The 16342-nt window shown below is 34.9% G+C and overlaps 1 protein-coding gene across 1 annotated transcript in view; it reads right to left on the bottom strand.

The window, feature by feature from the left end:
* TRDN (triadin) overlaps window positions 1–16342 on the bottom strand; it is a 200220-nt gene that overhangs the window by 125597 nt on the left and 58281 nt on the right. The window contains exon 13 of the mRNA XM_086461253.1: window positions 5493–5564. Coding sequence (XP_086317379.1) covers window positions 5493–5564 — 72 coding nt within the window. The remainder of the gene's footprint in view (window positions 1–5492; window positions 5565–16342) is intronic.

The following is a 16342-nucleotide window of genomic DNA, read 5'->3' as shown; positions in this document are numbered from 1 at the left end:
GCTCCGTTGGACAATGGTCAGTGGCAAATATGATACGAATACAGTTATGATGAAGAATTAAATTCTCAGGGCAACACTGACTTTTTATAGTATGACCTTCCCTAGAAAGAGTCAAACCAACACAGCTAAGGCATTAGGGTTAGCCTTCTCCCTCCTTGTGCTGACATTCCTACTAGGCAACACGAATCAGCAGCAGCACCAATTGTGTTAGCAGTGCTGGGGAGGGTTTTGATGATTCTTTTTATGGGGCATACCTTTGAGCAAGAATGTCCAAGGTTTAGGAATACAAAATGAGTAGGCTATGCAGGACCTCTCCTGCAAGGGTTTCCATTTTCTTTCCAAAAAACCATGAAATTTCCACCTTTGAAAACATAGAGAATCCTAATACAAGTAAGTATTTTCCATTTGCAAGTGGAACATATGCAAAGGATTATTGCTTTTCTGTAACAGTTAAAAAAACAATTTAAAAAGATAAAATAATCTTCAGAGTTATTTGGTTTTGCTTTATTGGATAGATTTTGGAGAATACTTGTTTTTAAATGCATAATCTAATATTGTAAACTGGATTATTATTATTAATAATAATAATAATGAGGAAACATAGTAATATGTATAATCAAAATATAGCTCTTTGTACGTATTTTTTCTAAATTCTAGTAAGCTTTTTTCCCAAAGTCTGTTTAATTTTTTTCTGTCCTATGCTACAATAAAATTAGTACAGAAGAGCCTCATGTCATTCAGTAAAATGTCAAGGTCTTTCTGAAACAGTAAAGATTTAGTTTTTTTCATCATAGATAAATCATTAGAGTTTACTGCTTAAATATCTAATCTAAATCATTAAATAGCTCACTTTGAAACCTTGTGTATATTATTTCAAAGTTTTTACTATCGTCAGTACAGACTCATGGGGATGTAGAGCCCATATTTCTCAAAAAACTTGGGTTTATGCTGTATATACAGTATACAGTAACCTGTTAAAGCTACTTAAACTGTTTCTTCTAATAAACTAACACCTATTGCATTGTATCATGATACTTCTGACAGAAACATTTTTTTATTTCTTTTTATTGCCTCTTGGATTAAAATTTATCAGAAAATGAATTTTCATCCACAAACCGCGCCAGTATTATTAAAAATGTTATAAATTTGGAGAGAACATCACAATTCTGTATTTTTCAAAGGTTTCTGATGTATCTTGAATTACTGTTTTTCGCTAGAAGGATTTTTTTTTTCAAGGGTAATTGATTTTATAGTAGAAAAGAAAAAAAGGTTTTTATAGAACAATCTGTATACAGAAGAGACCATTGACAGACTGTACAGAAGCAGATTGATCCACACACGATTTATACACTTCTGTACATCAAGGGAGCTTTGTCAAAATTTGTATTTGCTTTAGTAATTTAGATACTCTTGGTTATATCCCCTAATGTTATATTCATGAACGGAGGTATAGATTAGAAATTCTTCTTAAGGTAGTCAGATATTGTACATTCTATGCAACAAAAAAGAGAGATGCAGATTTCTATGTCAAGGCCAATTTAGTCTCCGCAGGAGTTTCGGAGGAAGTTAAACATATTTCACAACAACTCGCTTTACTGCATTCTGCAAAATCTGTAATTAGAGGATACAAAGAGTCATCTAGAGAAAGTTGTTTTTTTCCCTCAGAGATTCTCCAAAGACATTACAGAGATTTAAAATTTTTCTTTTTTATCTCATTTAGTATCACAAATACCAGCAAGATGGCAAAGAACAGCCAGCATACTTCAGTTGAAGGAGGGGGATATTTCAAAGCCCATCACAATCCATTAAGAGATTAGAACAGTTATGTTGATGACTCTTCTGTGATAAATCCTCTCCCACTCAAAGATACAAGCACAGATTTCTAGGACAATATAACCTGGAAAATCATACTCAGAATCAATGCTGTTCAAAGTATTTTTTTTTATGTGATACATTGCTGTTCAACGTGGTACAAAGCATACTAATTGTTTGAGACCATATGTGATATGCATTAAGATGCCTTTCACTGACAGAAGGATTTTGATACAGACTTCTCACAAAGGTGCTGTGATCCTGTGAGAAAGCGAAGACATTGTGTTCCGGAACAATTAGTACGAAGCCTTACTAATAACTGACTAACCATCTGAGTTTAGTTTCGACATTTCTTATCTAACTATATCATTTTCCTCAGAGATTACCCTGACATGTCAGAGAGCATAACATGGGAAGACTATCAGAAAGGACAGTCCTTCTCAGGCGAATGGGGAAAAGGAGGAAGTGAAAAGCTATGTGAGCTGGGCAAAAAAGTCAAGACCTGAGGAGAGAGATTCACAGAGAAAACAATGTAGACTGCCAGCAGTTTTGGGTTGTCAACAGATAACAAAATACAGGAAAGCTAGATTTAAAATAAGTGAAGACTGTATTCAAGAAAGAAGCATATGAAAGGCAAAGTTCAGATAGCCATAGAGAACAGATCTGTTCAAATTACAGCCAGCACCAGCGTCCTTCCTAGATGGCACCATCAGAGTGTCAGCCAAGCTGAGCATGATGCTTCCAAGTCCTTGTCAAAGCTCCAGAAAAAGATAAGATAAAGAATTTAAAATGAGTCATTTTACTTCATGGTTTGCCAAACAAAGTTTCCAAACTTGGAACACAAGTAGAAGTTACGTATCATTGTCTATCTCTTCACAAATTCCCTTTCCCTCTTTCTCTTTTTTATTGTTACAGGATATTTTGTTATGTTTTGTTTTGTTATCTCTTCTGTTGGTACCCTGAAACTTCAAACTCTTCATTGAACTTTGAATGTAAGATCTCAAGACAGCAATGCTTTTTGAAAAGAACCAAACCACATGAAACAGGGGAGCAATGATCTGATTTTTTCCCTTCTGATCATATGAGTACAAACCATTTTGCTTTCTGACCAGCGTATATCTGAAAAGTCCAATTCACATGCACACACTTCAATGCAATTTATTGCGTAATACTAGAATATAGTGTACAAATTGGAATTGTCTTACATAATGACCCCTTTTCCAAAAGATTTACAGTGGAGATGAAGGAAGAGAAAATGGCAATGACAAGATGAGAAAGGCTGAGGTTTAATACATAATAACAATAAGGTTTTTTTTCTAAGACCTCGTGAATTTAGCAAAGCACAGTTTCTACTGAGCATTGGACACTATCCAGGAAAAGCTTTCTATTTGACAGTTTGAAATGATCTAAAACTGTTAGAGACATCTGGCACATATACTGCCACTATTTTCACCTTATCAGAAATCACGAATGGTCTTGAATGGTACTTAAGAAGGCAGTGGCAAAACAGGGCACTAGTGAAAACGTATTAATCTAGAAAAAGAGAAAAATCTTTCCAGCCTTTATCAGCTGCATGGTTTTGTATCTAGTGCCTGAATATCACTGAGCTTGGCAAGTCTAGGGTCTAAATAGACTGGTTTCATAAATTTTCTGTGTGACAACCATTCTGTTACTTTCTGCGGTTTTACCTTTTTTCAGAACTGGTTGCTTCTGTCAAAGGCTGGCCCAATCCTTCCTTGTCATATAAAGTACATTCCTCAATTAACAAATGTTTGTACCTGTTCCTTACTGAGAACTTATTATACTATCTTCAACTGTATTTATGATCAGAAGAATCTTTTGTTTCAATCTGTCCCTTCACCTGATCCATGATATTTAATGATGCATCAGTCATAAAGGTATGTAAGTGTTAAGAAGTCACAGACAGATGTCTCTTCAACTATTTCAGAGATTTAAACTTCTCTGCCTACTTCTCTTTTTTTCCTTCTGACATTGTTCCAAATATTCCATAAATTACTTAATTATTTTCCTCAGAGTTGAAATAATGCTTCAGGGTTTAAGGTTCCTAAAGGCACTGTAGCGTATTTTCTCATATATGGAAACCACACAACAGCATAATATAACAGCTTTTCACAGCAGCTTTTGCAAGTAATTCTTCCTTCATTTCCTCCAGAACTCTTGTATTGTATCCTAGTGACTGGCCTTGAGCCTTAAAGGGAATTTAGTTATATGATTCTGAGCAGATAATCTGCCCCCCAATTTGTTTGCCAAATGGATGCCTAATTTACATTCGCAATTACCTCAATTGCATGCATAAATGAGCTAATGAAACACACAAATGTGTAACTGGTCATAAACAGTCATTTCCATGTGCGATTGCAGTAATTGCATGCTCCTCATGATTTTGAAAATCAGGAACTTAATGTTAATTTGATGAAGTTCATGTTGTATAACAGCTATATTTAAAGATTATCACTCAGCAAATGCAGCCGTCTTTTTCTATTATGTCTTTTTTCCATCGTGGTTAATTGGTGGATGACGGTGTTTAACATTGCAGGGACTACTTTTTGTTGATAAGCAGGGTTCAAACATTTCCCTAAAATAAACAGGACTGCAAATCTATTTATATATTGTACTGTGTCACAATAACCACAGTTTTATACTCCTTTAAACAATGTGTTTATAAAGAAATACTCATTTGAGGTAAAAGAGATTTTGGGAAAAGAGATAATAAATCACTTAACTATTTTTATCCAGACATTCTGATTCATGATAATCACATTACACAATTATCTAATTAATTTAACTGTTTGGTTTAGTCATAGATTCTGCCAAAACCTAACTCTCATTTTCCACTTCCAAATGCAGGCAAATCTTGTAGCTTTTCTTACTTATTCTGCTGCCATCCCATCTGTTTTTCTCTTAGACTGCAATTGCTTTCTGGGTAACACAGAACTAAGACCTCTATGAGAGAGATTAGCAAGTGTGATGGTGTGACCGAATGACTCCAAAGTATTATAGGAAAACTACTATATAACTACATGAAAAGACTGATATGTTTTATTCTATTAAATTGTATGGTGTAGAGACCAAGAATACATATTACAGTAGTAGTTTTAAATCATTGGACATAGTCCATTTTAAAACTAAAGTGCACATTTCAAGTGTTTTACTGATGTAATTAGACTGTAAACAATATAGTTCAATTGCAGGCGTTATGTTTTGATCTTCTAAAGGTAAGATCTGACTTTGTATTATTCTTTCAGTGGTTTTAACAATATGAATAGGGTTGATAAATGCAGAGCCAGAAATAATTTTTTCATTGTTGCAGATAATACACAGAAACATTATGGAATAACAATAGCTGAAAGAGTAATCCAAAGTATAATAAGAGGATAATGTTGATTATGTTTACAGTTAGATGGCAACTTATGGCTGAACACCAACCAAAGGCCTCGATCCTGTAATCCATTTCACTCAGCAAATCCCGAGCCACCTGTGGGACTACTATGAGGAATATTTAGGTCTTGTTGTGCAAATATGATTGTCCTATTCATGTCCCAGGCCTGATTGTTTGATCAGTTATATAATACAGGTTACATTTGTAAACAAAATCCATTACATTAGAAAGTCAAGTTCATAAGTAGAAGCAATAAAGGAGGGAAAAAAATCAAACTTGCCTTCAATAGCTGCTGGTTTCTTTCTTGGACTGTGTTCTAGAAGAAGACGAGGTGGTACCATTGCCTTATGTCCTGCACATAATTATACAGGTTAAGAAGCATAGAAAATGTATTCACTAACAGGCTGAGCAGATTCATTGGGAGCCTGAGCTCCATTCAGAATTGTTCATGTTTAAAATATTACACTGTGCATAAAAGCTATTATCTTCCAGACACCACAGGAAGGAAATGTATTTCTCAACAAATAAAGTAATTTATTTTTAAGAGACACATTTTAAATCAATGAAGTCCAAGTAACTCAAGCATATGCTGAAATGCTTACAGTTCTATTTTTCTTCATTAGACTAAAAATCTCTGAAGAATAATACTGTGATAATAAGGTTACATATTCATGATGCTTCTCCTACAGTAAAAGCTCATTTTCTTCTGTCAGACAAATGATCTTCAGTTGTTCCCTCAAGTCCACTTATTATGAACTTCTTGAAACACCAGTAAAAATTATTATGTTTCTCATCCTTAAGGATTATTCTTAATTAGCCAACACCAACCAGGTCATGTACTGTAAACACTGAGGAGGTTCTGATTCCAGCCGCTGACTGAAACACCTCTGCACTCTCAGTGTTCAACAGTACTCTCTCATAGTATTGAACTGGGACTTTCTGTACTGTCTTAGTCTATGTGCAGATGCTTTATCCAAAATATTTTTCACTTCATTTCCCCAAAGATTCACGAACAGATCTATTGCACTCTTATATTACTCATGCTTTTTCTCAGGTTTATAACACTGAATAAGTGTTATAAACTGTTTGCAGTCTCCTTATTTCCTTTTTATTTCTTTCTCTGACATTTATGCTCAGTAGCTATCATGTCATTGTCATTTGGAAAGCACAATTTGTTGTGACCCTTGAAACAAAATTAAGTAGTTAAATATAGTATCTATTCAGTCATATGCACCAGCATACATTCACTGCACTGGAGTCCACATGCAATCAGGCTGTTAAATCTCAGCTCCAGCTCCACATCAGAAACGCAAAGCCATACCTCATGCTTGGTGATAGAAGAGAAATTAAGATCTTAATGAGCCTTGGAAACTGAAGTATCATACTTACCCCTCTCACTTTACAGAGGTATGTATACTCATGGGGAATGCATAAGAAAAGTATCATCTTGAAGACAGCAGTGGGATTTGAGCACCATGGTCTTAATATAATTGCATCTCAACAGCATATGTACAATTGTAGGCAAATAATTTGCAAGCATATATTTTGGTTCATCTGGTAATTTGTATGAAATAACACACACGGAGCCACTCAAACTTGACTCATATGCCTGAGCCACTGACAAAATGTCGACATATTGACAAAATCAATGCATTAAAGGCGTTGTGCAACAAATGACAAAAATCTTAGGTTTTACACATATTTCCTGTCTTGGTAATAATCACCAGTGGGTATTTACCAATCTCATCACAGAATGACTCTAACCTTAAAACGAACAGTAGGCGAACTTCAGGAATCCAGATGTCTAGCTATGATTTTACAAACACTTTATATCTTAAAAAAAAATCATCTCAAAGTTGCAAACTGAGCTAATGAGATGCTGAATACCATTTGTTGCCAGCCAGAATAGAAAAGTTATATCCATAATACTTGTTAATATACAGAAACTTCATTAATTGAATTCCTGTTTCAGAATGAAAACAAAACCAATACAAATTTTATGAAGAATGGGTAAATAATCTTCTTTCTGCTAGTTTTGATTCAAGTCCTAAATGAAAGTTTATTTTTATTTCTTTTTTTTTTTTCTTTTCTTTGTTTTTCCTTAAACTAGATCACTTATCCCTAGATGGAAAAAGTGGTAAATTTTATAGCTTGGACTAATTGTTTTGTATAAAAGATGATAAAGGGCAGTGGCTCAGAATGTTGAGTAGATCAGTAATGAAGAAGGATAGTCAATAATTTGGACTGCACTGTGGTATCTACTGTGTGGGGCAATGATCTAACACCTCTAGGTCAAAGTACAGGCTGGCCCCATTATCCTCCAGTTCTTTGCTAGAGTAGCAGTTTTCTAATGATTGCTTGCACCAGTGTTAGTTAGTATAATGCAAGTGCGATACCACTTATTGCTAATGACTTGTCAAGTTCTATTTTATAGTTTTCCAAGTTTTAAGCAAATCATTTATTTCATGCAAATCGACCACATGATCCAATATGAGAGTGTTTTAAGCACCAAAAGCTTAAGCTTCACAGATCAAAAACTTTCCCTTAGGCCAGAATGTTTGTTCTGAGCAGGTTCCCATCCACTCTGATAAAAAGCTTCTTTAATGTTTCCGTGTGTTATTAAATGTCTCTCTATTCACTTTGATGGGAATGCAGAGGACAGTAGCTGAATAAATATTTTATCCGTTCTTTTGATGAAATATGTTAAAGGGGATATCCTAAGTCAAATTTCTTTTCTATTCCTTTTTCTCTCCTCTGTAAGTTATAAAGCACAAGTGGTTTTCTGCAGTACAGAGAACTCATAAATAGAAATGAGGAATTGGCCTCAGCAGATCAGACCATTAGGATTAATGGTGTCTACTATCTTAACTCCAGCAGTGGCCAGTTGGACACACATCCATGATGTAAATGAGAGGGAGGCAGGATGTTTTTAATGCTCCCAGTGGACAATCAGATTAGTCCGTGAATCATGAGAAGTCATTATCCAGATTACCACTATTATTATTGGACACACAGTTATCTCGCTGCTTTAAAGATGCAGCCACAGAAGAGCACTGAAATGTAGTGTCTGCATATTTATTTGCTTCCCTTTTCAAATGTAGACTTTATATTTCTGCTATGAGATAAGCCAGAAAGGTTTATTTGACTTGATTTTTTTTTTTAATTAGGGTTTGATTGCCTCAAAAGATGTAATTGGAAACACAGAAATGTGAATATATTTCTATGCCTAATCTGTCCATGCAGTTGTGCTACAGATACCTCCTTTACATATGATATTGTAAACAGCCATCTGACAAAAAATTACAGCCAATGGAAACCGACACAGTGAAATGTTTTCACTTTAAGCTCATGGGAGTGTGCTCACCAGGAGAAAAAGTATCATATTAAGACATGACTAGCTTCCTCCACTGCCTTAAAAGAAAGAAATATGCTGCAAATAGGAGTAGAAAGTTTAAGACACTAGACGGTAACATGAATACTTTATTGAATATAAGCCACAGTCCTCAAGCTCTGTGAAACTTCTGTCATTGGTGTTTATTAAATCACTTGAGATGTCATGAAGAAATTAATTCTGACTTGGTTTATGAATATTTTAGATTTTATATTACATGATAAAGGAATACAAGACAAACTTTAATTACCTCACTTTTCTCAATCTAGGAAGTGTCTTTCTACATGTGTCAAAAATGTCATGTCCAAGCATTGAGGATAAATTGATTTCTTATGATAACAGCAAATCATGTGGGTATTTTTGCTTTCCTGATCTGCCCAGTTCAATTTGTCTGCAGTGACCTTAACTGACATACGTAAAGTCTACAAATTTATCTTTCTAAATCAAAAGATCATTGAATAAAAGAAAATACTTCTAAAATTATTCTAAAATCATTGTTACTGTTGAACAACTAAAGGCATTGTAGACAGCTGAATATTCTAATTGGATATGGACAGAAATAATGCCACCAGAGAAAGCAATATGTGGAAATGCTGTTTCTATGACTGTGCACTTCCTCATACCCATATATTTCTATCTGAACTGTGGGAATCCTACAATTCAACAGCACCAACATGTTACAGTATCTCTCAAACAGCGCAAATGTCTTCAGATAAATCTTATTCTGCCCAGATGTGAAATCTTTCCCTAATGATAGGAGAAATAATTGAAATAAAGTAAGTGTTCTTTGCAGAGTTATTTGTTATGGAATGTAAATTCAAATCAAATGTTTCATGAAGCTTGGAACAAGACATGGATCAGCAGAATGAGGTAAGACTGCCAAATATGCTTTTAGAGGATTGGAATCTTAATGGAGTCCCACCATTCTATCCAGGCTTCCAGTTTTGATGTATAAGTTGCTTGAAATTAAAGATGAGACTCTCCATTGTTATTGGTCGCTACTCTTCAGATATTAGACTGCCACTATTCTGAGGAAGAGTTTCTCTGCTTAGTACGTATGCATGAAAAAATATGAGCAAACTGTTTTTCATTAAGAAAGAATAGCTGAGAATCGAGAGTTGAGATTGTGTAAGTGTTTTGAACAATGCAAATGCTCTTTTTGGGGAAGGAATGAACTGAAATACAGGTGTCCTGTAACAGGTAATCTTTCTGAGGAACATATCATAACACAACGGTTTTATGTACACTAGTAAATTAACTGGTGCCTGGGAATGTTACTGGGCTGGAATTCAGACATACATATCCTGCAACTTTTTTTTAAATAGCCTCTGACAATTTTACCTTTATGAAGTATCAATGTCTCAAACAACTCATTGGCTCAGTTCAGGAGTTAGCAAGGGCCAAGGACCACTCCCAGTAGACAGCCAGGATGCAGCCGGCCCATTTTGACCTTGAGGAAATGTAATGGCTGCGGATCACTCTATGACAGAGGGAATCACATTCAGAGAATAGTTGAGTTTGATTTACTAATCTAGACATAGCCCACAAGTCTTAAAAGTGACAACAAAATTATGTCAAATGGAAAAAAATAGTTTAAACAGGGTCTTAATAACCTATTTGGAACTCAGTTTTTGACAGTGACAGATGGAATTGAATAATAAAATGAGGTTTTTAAGGAGGTTTATCCTAGTAGCCAACACATATTTCAATTTTTCAAGTACACTCAGGATCTGGCTCTTTATTAAATGGATGGTTGCCCAACATACAGTGAAACTCTCATTTTGTGTGAGGTTGATATCACCTAAGGAAAAAAAAACATTGCTACAGTATATGCAGCAATTACTGGTAGCAATACAAACATTTAAATTTTTGTATTCTGTTACACTGTTTGTCAGCTGGTTATTAGCATGATGTATAAGAAAAGAAGAAAAGAAGAGATTACACGGATAACGCTCAGTCTATCTCCATGTTCCACTTGGCTTTAAAATACATTAAAAATATCACAGATAATATTGGAGTTCTACATAGTGTCTAACTTACATGTAAAGCATGTTATTGAGAGATACGCCTCCTTCAACACACAGACAACAAAACCAAGCCTATTATAAATAATCTAAAAGCCCTGGGAGGCCATCCATCTATTAAGCTAAAAGCAAGGACCAGTAGGTTAACAGTGAAGGTGTAGGAAGGGTGGATGAGGATTGATAGTTTAAATGCTCTTTCGAATGGCGCAGGGGCAAGAATTAAATTTCCATTCTTAAGGCACCAAGCAAAAACTAGCAGCAACTTGATAGTCTTCTATTTTTAATATGTAGAGATTAAGAGTTCACCCTTTGGTTTTGATGATGCATTCTTCTATATATTTATATATATTTATACCTGTACAATATATACACTATATATGTGCACGCGCAAGCATGTGTGTACATATGCATGCACATATATACAGAAATACATATACATATCTATGTAATGATATTTCTGAACAGAAAGTGCTTTTTCTAGCCCTGCTTGATTTGTAACAGGTTTGAGATTCCATTGGTGCAGATTCCTGGAGATTATGTGAACATCAGTTAGTCGGTATATTTTCACTCAGCCACCAAACCCAATTAAAGTCACAGCTGGGAATTTGATATTTTTTTCTTTTTCTGTGGGTTTGAACCTCGCACAATACAAATGTGCGTAAGAAGTACACAAATTAGGCAGACATGGGTAGAACTATGAGTGGGTTTTTTTTGCCGTTTTAACTTACAGCCGATGCTCTTGGTCCCAACCAGGAATGTATCTTAGCTGCATGACAGAGCCACACAGTTAAATCCATTTACAACAATATTTCTGCTGAGAGTTCTTTTCCAGAGATTTTTACCACATTGAGGCTCCAAATTCCCTGTTTATCTCAATCCATATCTTGTGAAAGATGTTTTAATTTTTGTGTTCAGAAGATTGAAGTTATTATGGAGTTAAAAGTTAAGTTTTAACAGTTTGGTCATTACACATTGAGTGAGAAGTCATGCAGCCTTTCCTGGCATTAAAGGAAAATTGAATTGAAAAAAATGAAAATTGAATTTAATTTTCTCCATTTCCTCCCATTATTTATCATGTGCATTTAGCAAGTAAAAGTAATCCTACATGTTATGTTTAGAAATATTAAAAGATAGATCTCAAAGAACTAAGTCCTAGGATAGTGAAAATGATGGCTTATTGTGTGGGAATGATGGGTTATTATCATTAATGCCACATACTGGTGTGCAAAAGGACTGTAAGATTATAAACAGATTATAAAATGAAAAGACATATTCAGCCTTCCTTTCTCTCCCCAAATAATCTTTAATAAATTGGCATCATATACAGTGATCCCTAGCACAATTAGCATTAATGTCAGGGTTGGTGTAGATGCATATTTTCCACAATATGAAGTATCCACAGGAAAATAATTAAAACAGAGAAAAGAAAACACTGCATTTAAATACTTGCTGCTAACAATTAAACAGAATGGAGTGGTCTGATAAGCTGTTATGATGAAAGGTAGCAGACACTGGCTATGCTATGGGATCACTGCTCAGTAATTTATGTTATTTGTATTTGGTTTATCTGTACACAGCATCATTTCAACTGTCATTAGTCCAACTACATCTCAGAAACATTCATTGCTAAAGTCAGAAAAGCTATCTAGATGTTACTGCAAGAATGCTAAAACTTTCTGTTGTCTTCAAGAAAGAGTGCATATGCCAGGTCTTGCTAAACAAAAATAGACTAGCATTGATAAAATCAAATTACAGTACTATAATATCTCACAATTAAAGAAATTTGTAGATAACGAATATGTTTAATATAGAAATCACTGGAAGTCCAACTGAACCCAAATAGCTGTGACCACAAGCCAAGAAGTTTTTCATCTCTGAATCTTTCTTCCAGAATGAGAAACAAGAAGTTAATGATTATGTTACCTGTCTTGTTTATACTTGACAATCACCTAAGACAGCGAATCTATAACCAGTTTTCTGAAGTTAGAATTTCAATAATACAGTTTGAAGTTAGAGGGAAAGGAACTGAGATTTTATTAGATCAAGTATCAGAAGTAGGACCCGAAAGTGCAGAGGTGTTGGTTACTAACTGCTGTTCCTCGCTCCCACTGAAATCAATGAGAGCTAAGGATTAGGTAGGTATTAAGTATCTAACACATTTGAAGGTTAGGGTCTGTGTAATTCAGAAACTCAGTGAGCTTTCTTTTTCTTCTAAAAGTGCAATGGCTCTAATATTTTTGGGAATTAAAAGATTATGGCATAGTGATAGTAAAAAAATAAATATTTAAATTCAAGGCTAAGATTTACACCCTTTAATACATACGGTAATGTTAGGTTTGATGCAATACCCATCAGCAGCTGTGGTTTCTACAGCAATATAGAATACGTGGCCTGAACTGTTTCCGGCTGAAACAATTTCAACTAAAGCTGCTGGATTTGCAGGAAGGGTAGGAAAAATTATGAGAAATACCAGAATAAAAAACCTGTAGTACTGGAGACAATGGTTACTTTAAACCAATCACTTTTTGGTAGCTTCTGATTTTTCTGTCCCTTTCCTTTTCCTGGGAAAGATCCTTCTTACTATAAAGAAGTTGTTTTTAGGACAGAGTCCTGGGATTCACTGTCATGAGTGCCAACCCTTGTGCTCAAGATCTCCATTATGATTTTTGGGAAACCAACTTAACATGCCTTTCTATTCCACATATAAATGAATAGAACAAATTTTTTCTAAAAAAAAAGAAAGAAAATTGATTGTTGTAAGCATACAGCCACTAAAAATTCCAAAGTTTAAATTCTATGAAAGTGGAAGCTGTAAAGACTGGGGCCTTGTTCTGATGCTAAAATTATTTAGGTTTCTTTTGTTAAGCACATTTGGGCAGGGAATGTCCTCCACGTTTATTCAAGATAATTTTCCATCTACATTTCTTCCTTTTCCCCTTGCCTCATTCCCAAAATTCTATAGCAATGCTATTATTGCTATTCATACTTTACAGAGTGGCACTGCTGGTTTCTTGACTGAGTCAACAGCTGCTCCTGATGATACCATTTGAAATCTTAAAGAATTCTTGCCATTTCAAGTCTTCATTTGGGCGAAATCCTTGCTTGAACATTTTTAGCATGCTTCTTGAATGTATGTAGGCTCTTTCTCAACCAGACATTTAAAAGTTAACTTTCAGACATTTAAATCTAGATGTCACCCGAGGGTTCAATTTATAGTCAATGGAGAGAAATTGGTATCTTCAAAGGTGATTCATCTTTTCTATCTTAGGCATCTTTTTTAGGACGAAATTGTCCTCTGGAGGCCTCCATTTCATACCATTGGCTATAAAGACAGCTAAAGGTTAAAATTTGGCAATTAACTTTTGGGTATATAAGTGAGATGCAATGAATTGCAAACATCTCATTTTGCAGTTGTACATAAAAATGATACTACATGCTACCGAAATACTCCAGGACTAAAATCAAAAGCTGTGCATGATTTTTCACAATGTAACTGCTGCCTAGTAGCACAGTGCTCCCTAAGCCCCCCAAAATTATATGAATGAATATCACATTGAGAGAAAGGATTTTATTGTCAAGCTTAACTGAAAAAAAAGATAAAATCATTGTTTGTGTTTAATGTGTGGGCATCAAACGCTTTTTGAACTCTATGTGCTGTTTACTCTGTCAGATAATACTGAGTGTATTGAAGGACAAAGTGAAACAAGAGGAAGGAAAGTGAAGTACCAGAGGGAAGAACAGCATTTCCTGATGAAGAAAAAATAACTGACTTTTGACTCATTCCAAGTATATGTCAGTAAGTTGCATGTCTTTTTTGACAAAGCAGATACATGCAGAAAGAAAGTGGATGGTAAAAGAAAGAAGCTCCTGAATAGAGAACAGCAAAAGGAATGGACCTGCCACAGCTAACTGTCACAGTGGCTGCGGACTAGGTGCGGAAGGAAGTAGACATGAGCAAGGCAAGGAGAGAACATGATGCTTAGGCCACAGCTGAACATTCTTCTGTCCTCTGCATTGTGTGTTCCCACAGCAGAAGAGGTGAGGAATTATTGCTAAACTGAAAATGCTTCATGATGGAATGTACCTTGTCAAAGCATTTGTAGATTCTGTCTATGCTTTTCTTATCTGTCCAGTATGGTGACCAGGTACCATTTCTGTTGTTAAAACTGAGTATCATCTTCCAGCAGAAACAACAAATACTCTATATTTTGATCAGGAGAGTAACTTCTTTCACTCTCACAATGGAGATACAGGTTTTACCTTGTTAATGTGAAGTTCAGAAGAAAACTGGAAGCCCTTCAATATATATTTTTCTTTCTTCATGATGTTTCAGGATATTCAGCATCAGGAGGTGTTTAAAGGCACATTAATATAGATTTCAGCTACTTTCCTTTCTATTAAAGTGAAGAGAGACTAATTGTGTGATGGTTAAGTTCCTTAAGAGAATTTCAGGAGTGTATTCTAAAGGTAATAGATTCATTATCTCACTTATAATTTTAGAAATATGTGTATTTTAGAGATATATAACCTGAGCTTATTCAACTAACTGAAGAACAAGATTGTGGGTTGTCATGTCTCATCAAAGACAGACATTCACTTGCAACCCATGTAAGATTCCTGGTTTCCTGAAATGGCTGTCATTTAAGATGTAGTTGGCTGGTTTGTTTAGCTTAAGCAGATCCATGATGGCATTTATGGTTTCCCAGCCATTGTGTAAGGAAATGAAGCAATTGGTTAAGGTCTTTGGAGACTATTATGTTAATAAGCTTTTAAAATCTAGGTTCTGTAGTGCTCAGTGTGACAACACCAAAATCTTTCTACAGGTCAAGCTTGATCTCCGACACTAGAAAAGGACAATACCAAGTGGTACATGTATGTGGATCCATGTAGATAATCCTAAATTCTTTTTGATTATACTATTTGCTAACAGGATCTTGCTGAGCAGATGTTCCAACCTATCAAATAAATAAGTCAAGCCTTTTAGTGAGTACCACTTTTAGCTAGGTTATGAAGACAGAGAACATTTGAAAAGGAAGGACTGAAAGTGACAAATTTTAAGTGGTCAACATGAAATATCTTTCTAAGTGTTGGAAATGGCTGAAAGATTTTGCCTAAATTAATCATCTTTACTGGAAGAACAATCTGTCATAGCAAGTTTTGAACCCTAACAGCTGAAGTTTGGAAGAGCTATACGTAGCTGACTTCAGTGCTAGTCTTTTCTACCAACATTGCTCATAATATGATCCCAGATCTATTGACAGTTGTTTCCCATCCCTTTAAATAACTAATTCTATGTGAGTTCCAAATAAAAATACTGTCAGTGAAATCTGCAGTATACATAATCATTGTGTGGGTTCTTCTGCAATATACCGATTTTTAAAAGCTAATAAATCTAGGCTTGAAAAGGAGGCTCTTTCTTTTGGGAATTGTGTTTTTTCCCCATACTTGAAGCCATCCAAGCTCTAAGAAAGAAACATATGCTCTTATAGGCTGACATTTGGAACTTATGGTTTTTATGTTTCTAAGCTGTTTCCTTGCCAACTATGCCTCAAAAATATGGATAAAACTACTTTTGGTTTAAACAATTTTCTGCAAATATTTTTTGTATTGAATTCACTTCTGACAACGATATCGAGTAGTGAAGAAGGGTTGTGTAGCTCTATAATGCTTCCATTTTTTAACCTACTTGAAATATCATCAGTATTTGTTGCAATA

The sequence above is a fragment of the Leptosomus discolor genome, chromosome 2 (genome assembly GCF_034619465.1).
Source record: "Leptosomus discolor isolate bLepDis1 chromosome 2, bLepDis1.hap2, whole genome shotgun sequence".
Lineage (NCBI taxonomy): Eukaryota > Metazoa > Chordata > Aves > Leptosomiformes > Leptosomidae > Leptosomus > Leptosomus discolor.
The sequence above is the reverse complement of the archived record's forward strand: the minus strand, read 5'-3'. Positions and strand labels throughout refer to the sequence as shown.